Genomic DNA, 19,624 nt, shown 5'->3' on the forward strand with positions numbered 1-19,624 from the left:
TACTAAAATAAAGTATACATTTTAAAAGAAAAAAAAAACTTAAACTTAAAAATTTAAATGAAAATGAAAAATGTTGTTTTGAACCTAAATAAAAATAAAATAAGTATAATTTAAAATACTAAATTAACTAAAATAAAAGTGAAATAAAATATACATTTTTAAATCAAAAACAAGTTAAAACAAACTTGAAAAAAAATAAAAAATTTTGCCTTGAAAACTAAATTATCTGCGGAAAATAAAATTATTTTAATTTAAAGTACTAAACTAACTAAACTAAAGTATACAGTTTAAAATAATAATAAAAAAAAAACCTTAAATTTAAAAACTTAAACGAAAATAAAAAATGTTACTTTGAACCTAAATGGAAATAAAATAATTTTAAGTACCAAAACTAACTGAAATAAAACTGAAATAAAATATACATTTTGAAATGGAAAAATAAATTAAATTAAACTAAATGCAACTAAATGAAATAAGTTTAATTTAAAGTACTAAACTCGCTAATACAAAAATTTAAAATAAATAAATGAAATAAGCTAAATATAAGTAATTAAAAATGATAAAATCACATAAAAGTACTCAAATGTATTTAAATGGACCTTGTGGTAATTACTTAAAATCTCACATTAAACTGAAAACTGAAAATATAAAATTAAAATTGACTTTAAATGCTACAATAGCGTATAAATGATATTTTATTTGGATTTTAACATTAGGTTTATGTGTTTGTTTGTTTTTCCTTAAGAGTTTGCAAATGAACCTAAAAAAATGTATGAACCACAGTATAATGCTTGATTTCACATTTCTAGTTCAGCTTTATCTCACTGGTTGCTCTCAAGCGCTGTGTCTGAGTCGGCTCCGTGTGTTGGCAGGGCCAGTGCTAAGCTGTAGTGATAGCATTGCTGAGAATATAATGAGGTCAGTGGGATTTGTGGGGTGAGTGACGCTCTTAATATAGCACATGCATACCTATGCACGTTTGTATGCGTGCACACGCGCAAACATATGCAGCCGCCATCAATGGGCAGCCGCCAGCGCATAAACTCTCGTATGTGCTTACACGCACATTTCCCTAACATGTATGAACAGATCACATGGGATGCACACAGCGCGTGTCCGCAACATGTGTGAGGCTGTAAGCTACTGTGAGTTCGTGACGGGCTGGGAGTGTGTTTGAAATAGAGAGAGTGAAAAAAGCAGGCAAACTGGCTTAGATCCAATTCAGCTTGCCTGGTCTATCTCCGATGAGTCTCTTGGCATAATGCGGAAATCTCTGATTCTCTGTGTCTCTCTCGCTTCTGGTTTCTTTTCCTGAACCCTATCTTGATTTCCTTTTTCTTCTGCTGACCTATGAGTCACCCAAACAACCCAAACTAGACCTGTGATTCCCAGTCTGGAGAACGTACCACGAACTCCACGGGGTTCTTGGAAAGATTTTGATTTAGCTTTAGCTTTTTTATCTATAAAACGGAAACTTAAAGGGATAGTTCAGGCAAAAATGAAGAATTTTGTCATTGTTTACTCATCCTTATGTTGTTTTAAACCTGTATGACTATCTTTCTTCTGTGGAACACAAAATATTAACTGTTTTTTAGATTTTTTTAAATTTTAGATTTTAACTCTTCTGAAGTAATTAGACAGCTTTATGTGAGAAACTGACAGAAATTAAATTTATTAGTCAGTAAAACTTATGTAAACTGTTGCTGAATTGGCTTTGATTCAGACTTTGATTCAACTGATTCATTTAACAGATTTGACTCATTTTTTGAAATCATTCTTTAAATAATCAAAATTGTTAGTTTTCTAAAAAGATCAGACAGGTTTAGAGTAAAATGAGGTTGAGTAAATGATGACTAAATTGTAATTTTTTAAACAGTGTTATTAATAGTATTTTTTTAATATTTTGAATTGGCTTCTATTTTATATTTTCAGTTTAATTTTAGTTCAGATTTTAGTCATTTTATGTGCTTTTGTCATTTTATCAGTTTTTTTTTTTTTTTAAATATATAGTATTTATTAATATTTTGAATTGGCTTCTATTTTATATTTTCAGTTTAATTTTAGTTCAGATTTTAGTCATTTTATGTGCTTTTGTCATTTTATCAGCTTTTTTTTTAAATATATAGTATTTATTAATATTTTGAATTGGCTTCTATTTTATATTTTCAGTTTTCATTTTACTTTTTGCTTAAATTTTAGTTATTTTATGTGCTTTTGCCATTTTATTAGCTTTTTTAAAAATATAATATTTATTCATATTTTGAATTGGCTTCTATTTTATATTTTCAGTTTTCATTTTAATTTTTGCTTACAATTTAGTTATTTTATGTGCTTTTGCCATTTTATTAGCTTTTTAAAAAATAATATTTATTAATATTTTGAATGGGCTTCTATTTTATGTTTTCAGTTTTCATTTTAGTTCAGATTTTAGTCATTTTATGAGCTTTTTTTAAAAATATAATATTTATTAATATTTTGAATTGCTTCTATTTTATATTTTCAGTTTTCATTTTAATTTTTGCTTACATTTTAGTTATTTTATGTGCTTTTGCCATTTTATTAGTTTTTTTATATGCAGGTTCTTTTCACATTTGTAGTAATTTTAGTACTTAAACTTCAAAAAGAAAAAAAAGTTTTCTAACATACTTTTTATTATGCAGTACTATTATGTATTATTTTTAATGATACAGTATTTATTATTTTTTTTTTTATTTGAATTGGCTTCTTTATATTTTCAGTTTTCATTTTAATTTTAGTTTAAATACTATATGCTTTGTCATTTTATTAGCTTTTTTTTAAAAAATAAAGAGCTTTAATTTAATGTTTAATTTTTTAGTTTTAGTAATTTTTAGTACTTAAACTTCAAAAAGAAACAAGTTTTTTAACTTGACGTTTTATTACACAGTGTTATTTTTAATAATATAGTATTTATTAATATTTTAAATTGGCTTTTTTTTTTTTTTTTTTTTTTTTTCATTTTAATTTTAGTTTAAATTTTGGTCATTTTATATGCTTTTGTCAAGCAAAGTCCTTTATACTTGAAAGCAGCCACGTATGAGGTGTTTCTTGGAGGTTATAGTACAATAAAGAATGATCATGGGACTTTTACATACTCCAGGTGACCTGTAAATGTGGAAATGTGTTTCCATTGCAGTTTTGCGAAATAATAATTTTTCGAATTGCCTGAAAAACCACCTCAAGTGAGCGTAAAAACATTTTTGCGCTGTTTTCACAAAAAAATTTAAGTTTCCATTTTGTGTATATTTTGAGTTTGCGCAATTTGAAGAGTAATGGAAAAACAGATAATGAAGGAGCATTTGAACCTAATTGATGCGGCTGTGTTGCTACCTAAGATGACAAATGTTGGGAAACACTGCTCTACTCTAGACAACATCAACACAACCAGACACGCAGACGACAAGGTGAAAAATGCTTCCATTTTTCAATTAGCATTCAATATTCAACCAAACTGTATTCGGTTAATAAACACACACACACACACGGACAAGCACTAACAGCGTCAGGCAATTTATGACTATGGCATTCCACATGTCCATGTTATTGATTGTACCACTGTTGCTCTGCATCAATACAGACATCAGTCAGCCTGCTGATACACCCAGAATCTACATGACTCTCATTAAGTGAATCCGGACTTATGTATTCTCTCTCCACGCTGACACCGACACAAATCATTCACGTTTCCTTAGCAACCACACCACAGAGCGGCACCAGCAAGGCCTATTTAACAGGTCCCAAGTAACCGTTAGAAATATGGCCCTGCATTTGGATGCAGTGTAAAGAATTGAGAGGATGAATGTTGTAAACGAAACCCTAATGTCAATGAGCACTTGTGTAGTCCAAGCAGGTGTTTGAACGTGTATGCTAATGCTAAGCAACACACAGTGAATTTTAAGACTGCGTTAATTTAAGAGTAGTTTCGGTTGAAGTCCATGTCTGTGAGCCATCTGTATGCTTGCATACTACTGAGTTAATAGAATTAGCTTTTAGCACATATATGCATTTTTACAATGCAAATTTATAATGTTGCTCTTCCAAGAAATTGGGACGAAAATACTGATGACTAGGCTTGCATTTGCGCTTTGATTTTTTTGTGCAATAACTAGTTAGTCCACAAGGTGGCAACACTAGAATGACCATTGTTTCACAGTCAGAAAAGAAGCAACAACAAACTATTGAAGACTGCAACAACAACAATAGATGTCGGAATTGACGAGCACTTATGTAAGGAATTAAGAAAATAACTTGTAAAGACAAATAGCACATGGATGGATGAATCTTTCCAGTGCACAATTGTTTGAGTGCCTGTGTTCATGCACACTATCAAAATAGATGGGAGGGACATATTTATTCTAAAGGATCTAACTGGACAAAATTTTGTCTAGTGAGTCATCAATTTTTGGCCTGTTTAAAACATATATGTGTGCTTAAAGCTAATTTAAGGGATAAGGGATAATTCACCCAAAAATAAAAATTCTGTTATTAATTACTCACCCTCATGTCGTTCCAAACCTGTAAGACCTTTGTTCATCTTCAGAACACCAAGTAAGACAGAACATAAGAGAGCTTTCTGACCCTGCGTAGACAGCAACACAACTACCACGTTCAAGGCCCAGAAAGCTTTGTGGTTAATGCGTTGGCTGTGGCCCGGGTTCGATTCCCATCTCAAGGTCCTTTGCTGATCCTGCTTCCCCCTCTCCGCCCAATGCTTTCCTATCACCTCTCTACTGTCCTGACCCAGTAAAGGCATAAAAAGCCCATAAAATAACTTTAAAACATAGTCCATGTGGCATCAGTGGTTCAACCATAATTTTATGAAGCTACAAGAATATTTTTTGTAAAATAACAACGTTATTCAACAAGTTCAAAAGCATGCGTTGTGGTACTCTCATGAACATTGAAGACTGACACGGAAGAGAAGAAATTGCTAAATAATTTTTATTTATTTTTTTTGTGCATAAAAAAGCATTCTCGTAGCTTAATAAAATAATGGTTAAATCACTATTTTATTTTTGGCGTTCTATGCCTTTGTTTTGGATAGGACAGTAGCTAGTCAAAAAGCTAAGTGGGAGACAGAGAGAGAGGGGGGCGGGACTGGGAAAGGTCCACGAGCCGGGACTGGAGGTCGGGACGCCACATGGACTATTTTAACAATGTCCTTACTACCTTTCTGGGCCTTGCACATGGTAGCTCTGTTGATGTCTATGGAGGGTCAGAAGCGCTCGTATTTTATCAAAAATACCTTAATTTGTGTTCTGAAGATGAACTTTTTTTTAAGCTTTATTTTTGGCATTTTATACCTTTATTTTCAATAGAACAGTAGCTAGTCAGGAAGCAAAGTAGGAGAGACAGAGAGAGAGGGGGACGGGATTGGAGGGTCACAAGTGCTTGTATTTCATCAAAAATACCTTAATTTTTGTTCTAAAGATGAACAAAGGTCTTACAGGTTTGTCACATTTTTTATGCCTTTGTCACAAGTTTTATGCCTTTATTTTGGACAGGACAGTAGCTAGTCAGGAAGCAAAGTGGGAGAGAGAGAGGGGGACAGGATTGAGAAAGGTCCACAAGCTGGGACTCAAACTCAGGACGTCTAAAGCGCAACAGCGCTACAGGTCCTTGACCACATGGACTATTTTAATGATGTCCTTACTACCTTTCTAGGCCTTGAACGTGGTTGTTCTGCTGATGTCTATGGAGGGTTAAGAATACTCAGATTTTATCAAAAATATCTTAATTTGTGTTCTGAAGATGAACTAAGGTCTTACCGGTTTGGAACGACATGAGGGTGAGTAATTAACAACAGAATTTACATTTTTGGGTGAACTATGCCTTTAGGAGTATATTTGCATTTGATTGTACAAACATTGAGTTTGTCAACTGGGTCTACCATTTAAACATCAGGAGCCAGTTCAGTAAAATCTAGTGCTTTTTGAGGTCAACAAACAACTAGAAAAGTTTCAAAGGAAGACCCCTGTGTCTTACCTTGAGAGCGCGATCTCTGCCTTCTGCTTCGCTATGTCAGCGGCCTTGTCTGCTGCTTCAACTGCCCTGTCCACTTTCTCGCGGATCTTGCTGGCACGTAGTGGGATGAGGTTCTTGCGTTTGCCACTGACAAGAACATTCTGTTTGTATTTGCCTTCCTCTTTGGTGCCGTCAGGAAAGGTGGTGCATCCATAGCCATGCCTCTTGTTGCCCAACCACTCACCCTGGTAGTGCAGTCCGTCCGAACGCCGGCTCACCCCACAACCCGTCCTCTTGTCATTCTTCCATTCGCCAGCGTAACTTTCGGTGGTAGTGGCGTCTACATCATCCTCGCCCACCGGTAGCTCACCCTCCCCTTCGCCTAAGCTGATGGTTGAGTTGATGTCGGATGCGGCGGAGCTCACCGTACTCATTCCGGCCTCGCTGCGGAAGGAACTCTGCTTGCTCCGCTGGCTGGCTAATGAGCTCTTGGACTCTGATTTTCGCAGCTTGAGACCACTCAGGAGTGAGCGGCGGAACAGGCCCTTCTTTTTGTTCTTCAATAGCTCTGCCTCACTGTGGGCTGTCAGAACGAAGCCACCACGGGATACGGCCGGGCTGCCCGCTGCTAGGACACCGCCGCCCCCCACGCCAGCCACAGGCGCCCGATCGCCAGTCAGCAGAGCTGTGCCATTGCTGTGCTCAGAGCGTAGAGAGTTTATGGAGGTACGCAGAGGTGAACGGATGACGGCCGCCATGCCATACGGAACGCTCTGCCGTACGCCGTATCCATGCCGCATGCCACCCACCCATTGGCCCTGGTATGTACCTGCGTGAAAAGACAGGAGACAACTTTAGACATGCACACCACGAATCAGCAATCAAGCTGTCTGTTGCAGGATTTTGCAGAACTGCAGCAGATGTGAAACCCAGGGTTCCCCTGCTGAGTCTGCTGCCCTCAGGTTTCTTCAGTTTGGAGAGTTGCCTCATGTTTTCAGCTCTGGTAGTCTTCACAATAGCCCTGGAAAAACCATTATATAAAGAAAACGGTCTGAAAAGCCTGGCTTTTAGCTGCAGTGGTAAGAGGCATGAATGTTGGTCATAGAAAACAGTCGGTTTCAGACGCTAGAAAAACAGCCAGCTGCAAGAATAGTGTCAACCCTGTTGAACCCTGGGTGCTGACAAATCCCATGTTATTTCGTCTTACTCATGGAAAGTTAAATTGTAACCTAAATAGCTAATGGCAATGCAAGATTTTGTAGACCCGAATGCGGTCCATTTGCAGAAAACCTTTCTGTGAACTTTTATGTGCAGATAAACAGGTGCTTTTAGTTTTGGTAGTTTTTAACTTGAGATGTGATTGAAAACCAAAAGACGGTGAAGACAACAATTTAGCTGCAGGCACTTAGTATTTTGAAAGGTTAATTGCCCTTTTACTTGCCTTGATACTATAAACTTAACCACCAGAGAGATCGTACTGCAATTCACATCTCTGTAATATGTCTGTGCCTTTTGAGTAACTCAATACAGTTGGGAAAGGTTTGTAGTTCATGTTACTCTGGGCACAAACAGTAATAATCCTCGTGAGCTCAATAAAATGCTACTCTCATTGCTTTTGTGCCATGCAATGTGAGCGAGTAACAGCTTAATGAAAAAAAAGAATGAAACGTAGTGGGGCGGTGCTTCATATGTTACGACAGCAAACTAAAGTCACTTGTAGAATATTCACCATGACCAATCTCATCAATGGCAAGCACAGGAAGTGCCATAATGGCAAGAGTGGAAGAGTGTTTTTGGCAGCCATGATCTCCAGACCTGGCTCCATTACTTTGCTTATTATGATGGAGCCTCAAGGGACCAAGTTTTCATCTTATCGATCTTAATGTCCATGAGGTATCACAATGTCCATCAATTTAGCCGCCAGCAGTGTTATTTATTGGTGAGTGTGCCAACAAAATAATGGAATGTTGCGTTCTGTAAAATTTCCTTTATGGCGCTGGCAGCCTGATCTTTCTGTCGGGAGTCTTGATGAATCACCATCTTGAAACTTTCATTAAGTGACATGGGTAACCAATAACACTGAGGTTCTCACAAGTGATAAAAACAGCGCTGATAGGCCTCAATCTGAAAATATTGTCACTGGAAAAAGAGACTGCTTAAAGAATTATATGTTTCCAGACTGATGTGAGCTCTGTAATCTACATTTCTTTTTTGTCTCTCTTTAGGTTTTCTCTTCTCGCACTTACAACCAAATTCAGTTGCAGAATGGCTCTCTCCGTGGTGCTGAAATCTGGGATAATGCTTTCTCACACAGACAGTTCACCCCAAAATTAAAATTCTGTTATTGTTTACTCACTCTTAGAGAGCATTTAACAAGAGTGTTGCACAATGAACAAAACCGTGAACAATGAACAAAACCGTGCAAATTCAGGACGTGAGGGTGAGTAAATGGTGAACTATCCCTTTAAGAGTTTTTGCTCACCTAGCATGGATCTTTTATACCGGAAGGTGTATATTCACCATCCACCTGATCTGTCCTGTACTTTTTGGCGCTCTATGAAATCACCTCTGATGTAACCACTATCCCTACATGCTGATGATTCATCCTGGCCAACATTCTAGAACATGCTGGCACTATTACTGTGGCAGCCACACACACACACAGCTCACTGTGCTACTTCCGTTATCTCACCATCTCTCCCACCTCTTATTCGTTCTCACCCTCTTTTCTTTTCTCCCATCCCTTTTGTCTTTACATTATCAGCTTTCTCATCCTGTTAGCTACATGCATACACATTCAGCCATATGAACGCCCCCATTCCCTCTGCCTGTATTGATCTCTGTGGGTTGGCATGTCAGCAAGGGCTGCTGGATGGCTCGATGGGGCTGGAGCTGTGCTTGGTGGATTTTCCCAGCCCCCCACTTCAATATACGTACTTTCCTGGCTTACTAACAGCTCTGCCACAGAGCTTCCTCTTTACCAGTATCTAGTATTCCTCTATCTATCTATCTATATATGTATCTGTCTGTCAAACTATCTGTTTCTGTGTATCTTTTTATCTATTTGTCTGTCTCGCTTTCATTCTATCTATTAAACTATCGGTTTCTGTCTCTTTTTATCTATTTGTCTCCCTTCCGTTCTATCTATCTATCTATCTATCTATCTATCGGTTTCTGTCTCTTTCTATTTGTCTCCCTTTTGTTCTATCTATCTATCTATCTATCTATCTATCTATTTATCTATCTAATCTATCTATTGGTTTGTTTTTTTCTATCTATTTGTCTCTCTTTTATTCTGTTTATCTAGCTATCTCTGTCTGTCTGTCTGTCAAATCTGTTTCTATTTAGCTATCTGTCTATCAAACGAAATCAGTCTGTCAGACTATCTGTCTATCAAATGAAATCACTTTCATTCTGTCTGTTTATTATCTATCTCTGTTTCTGCCTCTTTCTATCTATTTGTCTCCCTTCCATTCTATCTAATCTATCTATTTGTTTCTGTCTCTTTCTATTTGTATCTCTGTCTATCAAACTCTGTTTTCTATCTATCTATCTATCTATCTATCTATCATCTATGCATCTATCTATATATCTATCTATTTATCTGTCTCTGTTTGTCTATTTATTGTCTGTCAAACTATCTGTTTCTATTTAGCTATCTGTCCATCTATCAGTTTCTGTCTATTTTTCTATTTGTCTGTCTTGCTTTCATTCTGTCTGTTTTTCTATCTGTCTGTCTATCTATCTATCTATTAAACTCGGTTTCTGTTTCTGTCTATCTGTCTCTCTTTCGTTCTGTCTATCTATCTATCTATTGGTTTGTCTCTTTCCATCTATTTGTCTCTCTTTCATTCTATCTACTTCTGTCTGTCAAATCTGTTTCTATTTATCTGTCTATCAAACTATCAGTTTCTGTCTATCTTTCTATCTGTCTGTCTCGCTTTCTTTCTATCTGTCTGTCTGTCAAACTATCTATTGGTTTCTGTCTCTTTCTGTCTCTCTTTCATTCTATCTATATCTGTCAAACTGTAGGTTTTTATCTATCTGTCTGTCTGTCTATCAAACTCTGTTTCTATCTGTCTATCTATCTATCTATCTATCTATCTATCTATCTGTCTCTCTCTCTCTGCCTGTCTGTCTGTCCTTCTATTTATCTGTCTGTGTAACTGTCTGTCTACCCTTCAAAGATTTAATAATTTTATCAGAAGGATACTTGCAGGCTGAGTGTGTAAATGAAAGTGAGAAAGCAAGTACTGCAGTTGAAGTGAGAACAGGAAACTGACACACTGTCACAGCCCTGTACTGTTGTGATTCGGATGCTGCGTTCTGCGGAGTGGCCGACAGTTGGCCAACATCTGGCTGATGCTTGCTTCATATTGTCAGGCAGCAGCTGCGTGCTGTGTGATATGTAGATCAAACACAGGCCTAAACTGATAGGATTAGCTTGGAAAATTCCCACACACACTGCCACATAGAAAGAGAGGAGGCATCAGTTCACACCTCCCAAACATTCACAGTGTAGTTCTTTCGCACAAACGCACACGCTATCTTCCATTCATTATCTACTGCACACTTTTGCTCGCTTCAGTACTTAACCGTAACATTCCAGAAGACTGAAATAACTCAAGATTCCGAGATAACAGTAGCTAAATATCATCATACCAGCATCATTGTAACTTCAACAGGACACAAATAAAACAATGACTTTTCTGTTGTTTCCTGTTCTAATTCATAGACAGTTTTTATGGATAGTCAGTAACATTATCGTCCTTAAAACAAAAGCAAAACTAATAGTTCAGTGGATTACAGACGAGAGAGAATTTTTGATTATGATGCATTGGCAGGCCTTCCAGAATAAAGGCTGTCTGACAGTGATGTAAAACTGCTGACGTCTGTAGTGGTCTGATTGATGGGCACAGCGTTAGCACAGACACAAAACTAAGCATCCGACTTGGAGTCTGGCGGTCTGAGGACAAGATCCACCCACCGGCTGAAATGGTTTTGAACATTACGTCTTCACATTTTAGGCACGTGGAGGGGGAGCTTGTCCTTGATTAGCCTTTGAACTGCTCTGTGTTTCCTGAACGCTTCAGGCAGAGTCCCAAATCAAAACGACTGAAATTAAGATGCAATCTTCACTGCTTTTTTTTTTTTTTTTTTTTTTTTCTCCCAACAAGTTGTGCAGGGAATGCACAGGATTGGTGGCACTTTACATTAGATTACATTTATGGACACTGGAATGTACATTTAATTAATTTACAATTTTGCAGTTTGGATTACAAAAAGAAACAAATGCCATCCACCTGACAAAAAGAAAACAGGTTATTATCGGTCAAAACGAATTGCTAAAGTGTACCTCATGTATGTTTTCCCAGCGAGGTCAGGCAGGGGAACGTACATGAGATCTCTCGTGGTAAAAACACACGCAATCCACAAGTCCTTTGATAATTCTGCAGGTAGCCATAGGAACTTCTCATTAAAAGAGGCAGTTAAAGAGGTGTTCTAAGTAAACAGCATGACAGGCAGGCCTAATGAAGAAAATTTGTTACATAATCGTTGGAAGCTCTTCTCTTGTATTACTATGATATCGTGGGAAAGCTCCTTGCAGGGAGAAAGAGATAGAGGGAGAACAGTCACGACACTGGCGCGCTGCTGGCGCTCTCCGTGGTTCTGAAGATAAGAGTGGGTGTATAGCCTGCCTCTTTCAGTTCGGTTTTAAATCCTCCTGAGACTCAGCAATTCATTTTTGTTCACTGGAGTGGACATAAGTTGTTTGTTAATATCGCTAAAACCATATACACCTCGGTTCGAAGAGTTTCATATATATCATAAAGAGGACATCTTGGGCTTTTCTGTCGTATTTGGTATTACAATGATATGATACAACAAACATCAGGGAAAATACAATACAAAATGCAATTAATTTGTTTGTTTTCTGGGTCTCAGGAGGTTAAAGGGATGGTTCACCCAAAAATGAAAATTACACCATTACTTACCCTCAAGCAGTGATGGGAATTACTGTGTAATAAATAAGCATCATTACAAATGGCGTTATTTTTACTGTAATTTATTATATTTTTATAATTTTATTTTTTAGTTCATCTGAATGGATGCCCAGCATACCTGTATTTGATGAACTGTAAACTCTAGTGTGAAGGCACACGACTAGCCGTCGCTTTGTCTCACACACACGCAAAAAGTACAGAGCGAGAGAGTCTTATACCATGTAGAATTGACGCGCACCATTTTAAACAATATTCTTTGTTGTATTTTCTTGCCAAAATAACGGAGTTCCTTTGGAATTCTTCAGCTTTTAAGAACTGTCGGTTTATCCGGTAGTAGGCGGAACTAATGCGCAAACGGTAATCTCATTGACTGGCGCTCACCTATTATCGTCCCTGTTTTGATTTCAGCAAATCAGTTTGAGCGAACACAAAAAAATATTCATGAACCTGGCAGTTAATTAATCCTTAGTGCATTTTATATTGTTATTAGTAGTAGAATTCATAGTAGTTTATTTTATAAGTATTATTTTTTTAGTTTTTTCCTCTTTTTTTATAGAATCACTAAATTACAAAAAATATCTTCAGCACCACCACCAGTCTTAAGTTCAGTCAACATGACAAATTCATACATGGTTATTCTAATTACTGAAGTTGTAATTACTAACGTTTAATACTAAATCATCATAATGCTAATGCTAAATGTACTTTTAGATATATTTTTTTAAAAACTGTGCCATTAAGCATATATATATACACACAATATCTTCAGAAATGTAATATTAGTCTGGTGAGTAAACTAAAAATTGAATTCATTTCATTTAAATTTCATTCATTTAACATCCAAGTTATTTGACATATTTGAACATTTTTTATTATTATTTTTTTTTTAAGTAACACAATAGTTACTTTCCCTGGTAATTACTTATTTTTATAATGATGCGACTCAGTTACTATTTGTGAGTAACTAGTAACTATAACTAATTGCTTTTTTAAAGTAACATGCCCAACACTGCGCTTAAGCCATTCTATGTGTATATGACTTTCTCCTTTCAGACGAATACAATCAGAGTTATAAAAAAAATGTCCTGGCTCTTTCAAGCTTTATAATGGCAGTGAATGATCAATTTGGATTTTGAAGCCCAAAAAAGTGCATCCATCCATCGTAAAAAGTACTCCCCACGTACTCCGGGGGGGTTCATAAAGGGCTTTTAAAGTGAATCAATGCATTTTGGTTAAAAAAATATCATATTTAAAACTTTATAAACTGTCATCTCTAGCTTCCACTTACTGTCGTACGTGTTCAAGAGAGAGTGGCATTCCAGCGGATGACGTAGGACGTAGGCGTAGAGTAAGCTCTGGTGCAAAGTGACAAATGCAAAAGTACAAAACGAGGTCTGTAAAGTAAAATGCCGAAGGATTTCAATATAAGCCGAGGAGACTGGTTTTCCTTTGCTGTAAACAAAACTCAGTTCTCGCAAGATTAGCGTATTTTCACTGGAGCTTACGCTACACCTACTTCCTCCATCATCCGTCATTTTTATGATGGATGGATGCACTTTTTTGGGTTTCAAAATCTCGACCTGGAAGAACTTGGAAGAGCCAGGACATTTTTAAATATAGCTCCTATTATATTAGTCCTGAGGATGAATGTTATATACAATCTAGGATGGCTTGAAGGTGAACTATCGCTTTAAGATGCTCAGATATCTACGTGTATTCTTTCCATGAAGTAGATGTCAGATCTAACAATTCTTTGAACAAACCAAGTGTGAATATGGAATATAAAGAACGGCCGCTCTCTAAGGACACAGACGTTAGTATTAATCAGAGGAACATCTAATTGAATCACTGCACAGCTGTGAAAATGCAATAGTGAAAAGAAAAAATGTCGTCTTGGATCTGTGCTGACTTGAGTGTATAGGGTGTATATGCAGACAGCAGTAGCCTGGGACGTCTCAAATGGGTCACATGGTTATGTGATTAGTGGTCCTGTATTGGCTTTCTATGAGTCCTGCATCCCACATGTCAAAACTAATTCGCTTGCGTTTCTGCCGGAGGCCTATGAGATGCATTGTGCAACGGCGCGGGGCACACAGAACGGAAACGGTTAATGCGGAAAGATCAAAGACGCGGAAACATCACAGGACAGATTTAATCACGCGCCTTCCCCCGGGTTGAATTCATAATCGGTTCTTTAACAATGCACGCAGTTCTGTTTCGAGGTTGAATACTTCTTTCACGTGTCGTGATCAGGGACGCGTCTGTCTGAAGAAATGACGGCGTTGTGGCTCGCTTGGCCTAAATATCTCCCATACAACGCTAATTAGAATTCATGCCAGGAAAAGGCAGACTCCTGCAAAGCAGGCAGAAAGTCTGTTTGGATCGGCTCTTCCATGAATTATTAATCGCTTGTCTTTTTCACAAAGTCAGCAATTGCACCTCAGAGTAATTGTTGCGTGCGTGCGATTGCGGGCCAGACTCTCGCAGAGTACACATCTGTCGGCCGTGCTTAAATCCAGGACAGTGCACTACTTAGAATGAAACAGGTGTTTGTATCCATAGATGGACTAAAGAGATTATCTCTTATCCGTAACGTACTCTAAGATAAACCATCCTTTGGGCATTCATCATAGCTTTGGAAATAACAAGTGCTTCGCATGGCGACTTTCCGCATAACTTTTATTGCACTGTCAGACTTACATAAACAATGCCATGAAAGTGTTGTTTATTCAGGCGATGTGTTATATATATATATATATATATATATGGGGCAACGGTATTTGCGACAATACGAAATAAAGCCACACGCCACACTTAAAACCAAATCTCCCTGTAAGCCTTCATAGACTAGCAGCCTGTTATCCGTTTAAGGGGATTTCAGTTTGACTTTTTTTTTTCAATGCTATGTAGGTGATGTCTGTGAGAAATGGAATAGTTCCATTTTAGGATTATAAACAACATAAAATCATCCTGAATGCATTTGAATCACTGTTTTTTTTTTTTATATTACAGATATAGGTACGTGGATTGCTTGTGAGCAACGCAGAATGCCACTTTTCGCAGGCCAGATTGATCAGCGTTTGAGTTTTAGTCATGCAAGAGTGCTGGGAATTGCTGTATATGAGCCACATAGTGGACATCCTGACGCTGTTGGCCTGAAGCAACGCAGAGCTCCACATTGATGTATGTAAGTACTTTACTCCCTGACTTCTGAATGATCATTAGGGTTACGTCAGAAACTGAAATCAGAGCGGCTGTGAAAGCAAAAAATCGGCCGTATCCTGTACAACGCCGTTCTCTGTTGACAAGTAATCCCTGAGAGGCTGGCTGAGGGGTAAAACATGACAAGACATGTTATTGAATCAAAGATTAATGCATGTGATGTAACACTAATAGTTTTGAAATATCACATTAAAGGATGTATTCACAGCAAATGTCAGTTTATATTTATAACAAAGGTGTGTTTATGATATTCCATACTTTGAGACTCTGTTCTTCTGCATTGGAAACTAACTCGCTCTCTTCAAACCTGTCCTCTTTAGTGTGATAGGGGGGAATTCGGGTCATAATGTGAACAGATGCTTTAGTGTGTGGCAGCTGTAGTGTACTGAGACATCACTGAGAGCTGATAATGCCACTGTAACCTCTTTGTGGCCCTCCTGTATCTTCTCTCCCTTCTGTGGCTCATTTTCGTTCTTTTTTCTTGTCAATCTCTGTCTTCTCTGACTGCTTATTGTGGTTGTGATTAAGTGGCCCAGATTAGAACTAAAGTAAGTAAACACCATTAGCGAGTCAGCCAGCCAATCAGAATGGCGAGCGCTGAGTCTCCAGTGACACGCTGACCTGCTGCCAGAGTCTGTGTGCGTTTCCACAGCAACTTGCTGTAAAAGACACACAGGCAACACTTCCATAATGCAGGGAGATTGAGAGAATGAAACAAAGAGAGAGAGAGGTTATGCTGCTCCAAAAATAGGTACCCTGTTGATGAGTACAAGCCTCATTTACCAGAATTGACACTTTCTTCAACTTAAAACAGTCACATGGGTGATGATTTTACTTGGGTATGTTTCTTTTCTACTATACCCTCAGCTACCGTTAGAGCTGTGGGACGAAAATAAGTACATGAGGATATCATAGCCACCTGAGTCCTTATACACACTCCTACCCTACCTATTTACTTAAAGGGTTCACCCAAAACTTAAAAATTCTTCTGTCATTTCAAACCTGGTTGACATTCTTCTGTGCAGCACTAAAGAATATTTTCCATACAAAAAAGTCAGTGTGGTCCTATATGTGACCCTTGATCATCTATCATTTATCATCTGAAAGCTGAATAAATAAGCTTTCCACTGATGTATGGTTTGTTAGGATAGGACAATATTTGGCCGAGATACAACTATTTGAAAATCTGGATTCTCAAAATATTGAAAAAAATCGCCTTTAAAGTTGTCCAAATGAAGTTCTTAGTAATGAATATTACTAATCAAAAAGTACCTTTTTATATATATTTACGGTAGGAAATTTACAAAATATCTTCATGGAACATGATCTTTACTTAATATCCTAACAAGTTTTGACATAACAGAAAAATTGATCATTTTGACCTGTACAATGTATTTTTGGCTACTGGTGCAAATGTACCCATGTTACTTAAGACTTGTTTTGTGGTCCAGATTCATATATCGTTTTGGACCCCAGTGACTTTCTTCTGCAGGTTTGGAATGAAATGTTACCTTCCTATCATGGATTAATGTTGCACCTTTATTAGCTCCAAAAAAGACATTAATGGTGATGAAATGGGAGATTTGAGTTACAAAAAAGGTACAGAGGTAAGGGTTCAGCTCATGTGACTTTGGACAAGTATGCATTTATGTTCCAAGACTGTGATTCTTCATGAATATTCACTGACTGAAAGGTCCTTTCTCTAGGCCAGTTAGCCAGAGATAGGCTATTGCACAAGTGTTGTGTCAAGTTATGCTATATTGGTACTTGTGCTTGTTATGAGTAAATGAGCCTCTTGTCTAAATTTTACCTTTATGACCATTGGATTTTGTCAGTTATATGGGCTTTGCATTATCTTGCCAGGAGTTCTTCTCTTTTGTTTCTGTGATCTTAGTTTATTAGATGTGACAGTCCTAAGTAGCACAGGTATACTGTATTTGTAGCAATAGCCAACAATACTTTGATAGGGTCAAAATAGGATCGATTTTTCTTTTATGCCAAAAATCATTAGGATATTAAGTGAAGATCATGTTCCATAAAGATATTTTATAAAGAATTTTCTACTGTAAATATATCAAAACTTAATTTTTGATTAGTAATATGCATTGCTAAGAACTTCATGTGGACAAGTTTAAAGGCGATTTTCTCAATATTTAGATTTTTTTGCACCCTCAGATTCCAGATTTTCAAGTAGGCTGTCCTAAAAAACCACACATCAATGGAAAGCTTATTTATTCAGCTTTCAGATGATGTATAAATCTCAATTTCAGAAAAATATTGACCTTTATTATTGGCTTTGTGGTCCAGGGTCACAAATAGGTTGTTCCAGAATTTTGTTGAGGGTTTTTGCGAGACCTGTAGGTTAACTGGAATCTGTCATTCTTTCTCTCTCCTTGTCTTTCTCTGCCTCTCTAGATGTCCAATTGGCCTTAATTTGAGCCTCCATATTTATCTTCTCAGCAGCTTGTGGAGGACGGAGGAAATAGCTTGTCCAAATGATGAGTCGTCGAGGAATAATAAAAAAAAAGTCAAAAAGTGATGAATGGTGCAAAAATGGAATTCACAAGGTATTCTAGAAATCTCTCAGTGCTGTAAGAATGTGTCACAAAAGTTGATTTTGTCTGTAGAGCACACAAGTAAATACTTTGGAGAACATACTCTGGAGGGTTCAACCTCAGGGTGTTCCACAGAAGAAATACAGTCGTATGTGTTTGCAACGACAAGAGGGTGGGTAAATGATGAGAGAATTTTCACTTTGAGGTGAACCCGTTAAGTGTCTTATTGCAGAGATTCAGTTGGAAGACTTTGTTACTACAAAAATAAGTTTGTTTGATTCTTACCTCCATCAGAGTATGTCTCCGTTCCATATCCATCCTGTAGGCCGTTGTTCCACGTGCCCTCGTACTTGCCGCTGGTTCCCGTGCTTTCCCGCACACCATAGCGTCCCTTAAATCCATGTGTCCACTCGCCTTTATAAACCCACTTGCCCTTGTTTTCAACTCCAATGCCATGGCGCTTGCCTTGCGCCCATGTCCCCTGATAGGTGTTCCCACTGGGCCAGGTATAGATGCCCACCACCTCAAAGCCGTGGCTCCAGGAGCCTGCGTACTCGCCTTGGCCCTTGGGTCCTGTGCAGATGCCATGGCCGTGGGCCTTTCCCTCTTCCCACCCTCCACAGTATGATCCCCCATCATCAAAGTTGAACCTGCCCCCAGTGGACATGCATGAAATAGGTTTTGGCAAATACCCCAAATCTCAAAAAGAAAAGAAAAAGAAAAAGGAAGTAAGACCCAAACAAAATCAGACTTGGAAATGGGGCCGGGGTGTTGGCGGAAAGCTGTGGAAGGAAAAGACCCGTATCTGCTCCCTTTAAAAAAAACAAAGCAAAAAGTAGAAAAAAGAAGAAAAAGAAGAGCCCTCCTGGGCAGTAGTCCCCTCCTGTCAAACTAGGCAGGAGCAGCTTGAGCCCTCTCAGACCATCCTCCTCCAGGAGTGGAGCTTTTTATTCACGAGTTGCTTTCCTGCGGTTGCTTCTCAGTGATGAAAGTGGGCCCACGCCAGCCATGCGCCTCGTTCTGTCGTTACCAACGCAGCAACAATTCTCTCGGTTCTGGTGCTCCGGCCCCCTCCTCGTTCCTGCCTCCACAGAGGGGCCCCTGTGCCAGCACACACCTACCCTCACTCCCGCTCTCCCTCTCTGGGGCTTTGAGCTGTTTCACTTCCCCTCCCAGTCGCTGAGACCACCAGGCTCCACCTAGAAACCTGTGAGTCCTCAGAGCGACGGCCGATGGACGAAGCAGGCAGGTAGCATTTACAATTGCATCCTTTCTGCCAGGAGCTCACTTACTGTTGTACCAAATCCACCCGACATGCTGATGCCACACAGGGAGACAAGAAAAAAGAGTGATGGATTCTGCAAGCTTCAGTCTCCGTCAGCTAGCAGCAATGCAGTCTCTATCCACACACAATCGCATGCATATATACGCACGCTCTCTCGCCAGCACAGGATAAGCACGCAGCTTGATCGCAAACAAACTGATGTGATTAATTCCTTATCTGGGCACTGTTTTGTCGCTGTCTCTGCTTTCCTCTCAGCTCTCTTTTCAGGTCTGTATTAAAATCCTGTGCTCCGGTTCGCTTGCAGGTGGGAAAACCAGATTCATTATTCCTGATTTACCTTCTTCTGTTCCTCCTTGAGTCAGTCGCGTTGTTGGAATGATTTTCGTGTGACGCTGGTTGTCTTTTTCTCCGTCGTCATCTTATTCCCCCATATGCTTGGATGTCTCTCTCTCTCTTACACTGGTGTCTCTCAAATCTGCTCATTAGAGGCGGACTGTTCCAACGCAGCCAACTCCCCCTCCCCCTTTCACATGCTCTCTCTCTCTCTCTCCCTTCATTTAAAGAGACATGCACTG

At 38.3% G+C, this 19,624-nt stretch overlaps 1 protein-coding gene across 1 annotated transcript in view; it reads right to left on the minus strand.

Annotated features, from left to right (window-relative positions):
* Positions 1 to 19,595, minus strand: part of jph3b (junctophilin 3b) — a 44,978-nt gene extending 25,383 nt beyond the window's left edge. Inside the window, exons 1-2 of the mRNA XM_051099168.1 lie at positions 18,050 to 19,595; positions 6,004 to 6,811 (exon numbers count right to left, since the gene is read on the minus strand). Of these exons, the coding sequence (XP_050955125.1) occupies positions 6,004 to 6,811; positions 18,050 to 18,431 (1,190 nt within the window). The 5' untranslated portion in view covers positions 18,432 to 19,595. The remainder of the gene's footprint in view (positions 1 to 6,003; positions 6,812 to 18,049) is intronic.
* Positions 19,596 to 19,624: the final 29 nt, after the last annotated feature.

This window comes from Labeo rohita, chromosome 25 (assembly GCF_022985175.1).
Source record: "Labeo rohita strain BAU-BD-2019 chromosome 25, IGBB_LRoh.1.0, whole genome shotgun sequence".
In the NCBI taxonomy this organism is placed as follows: Eukaryota; Metazoa; Chordata; class Actinopteri; order Cypriniformes; family Cyprinidae; genus Labeo; species Labeo rohita.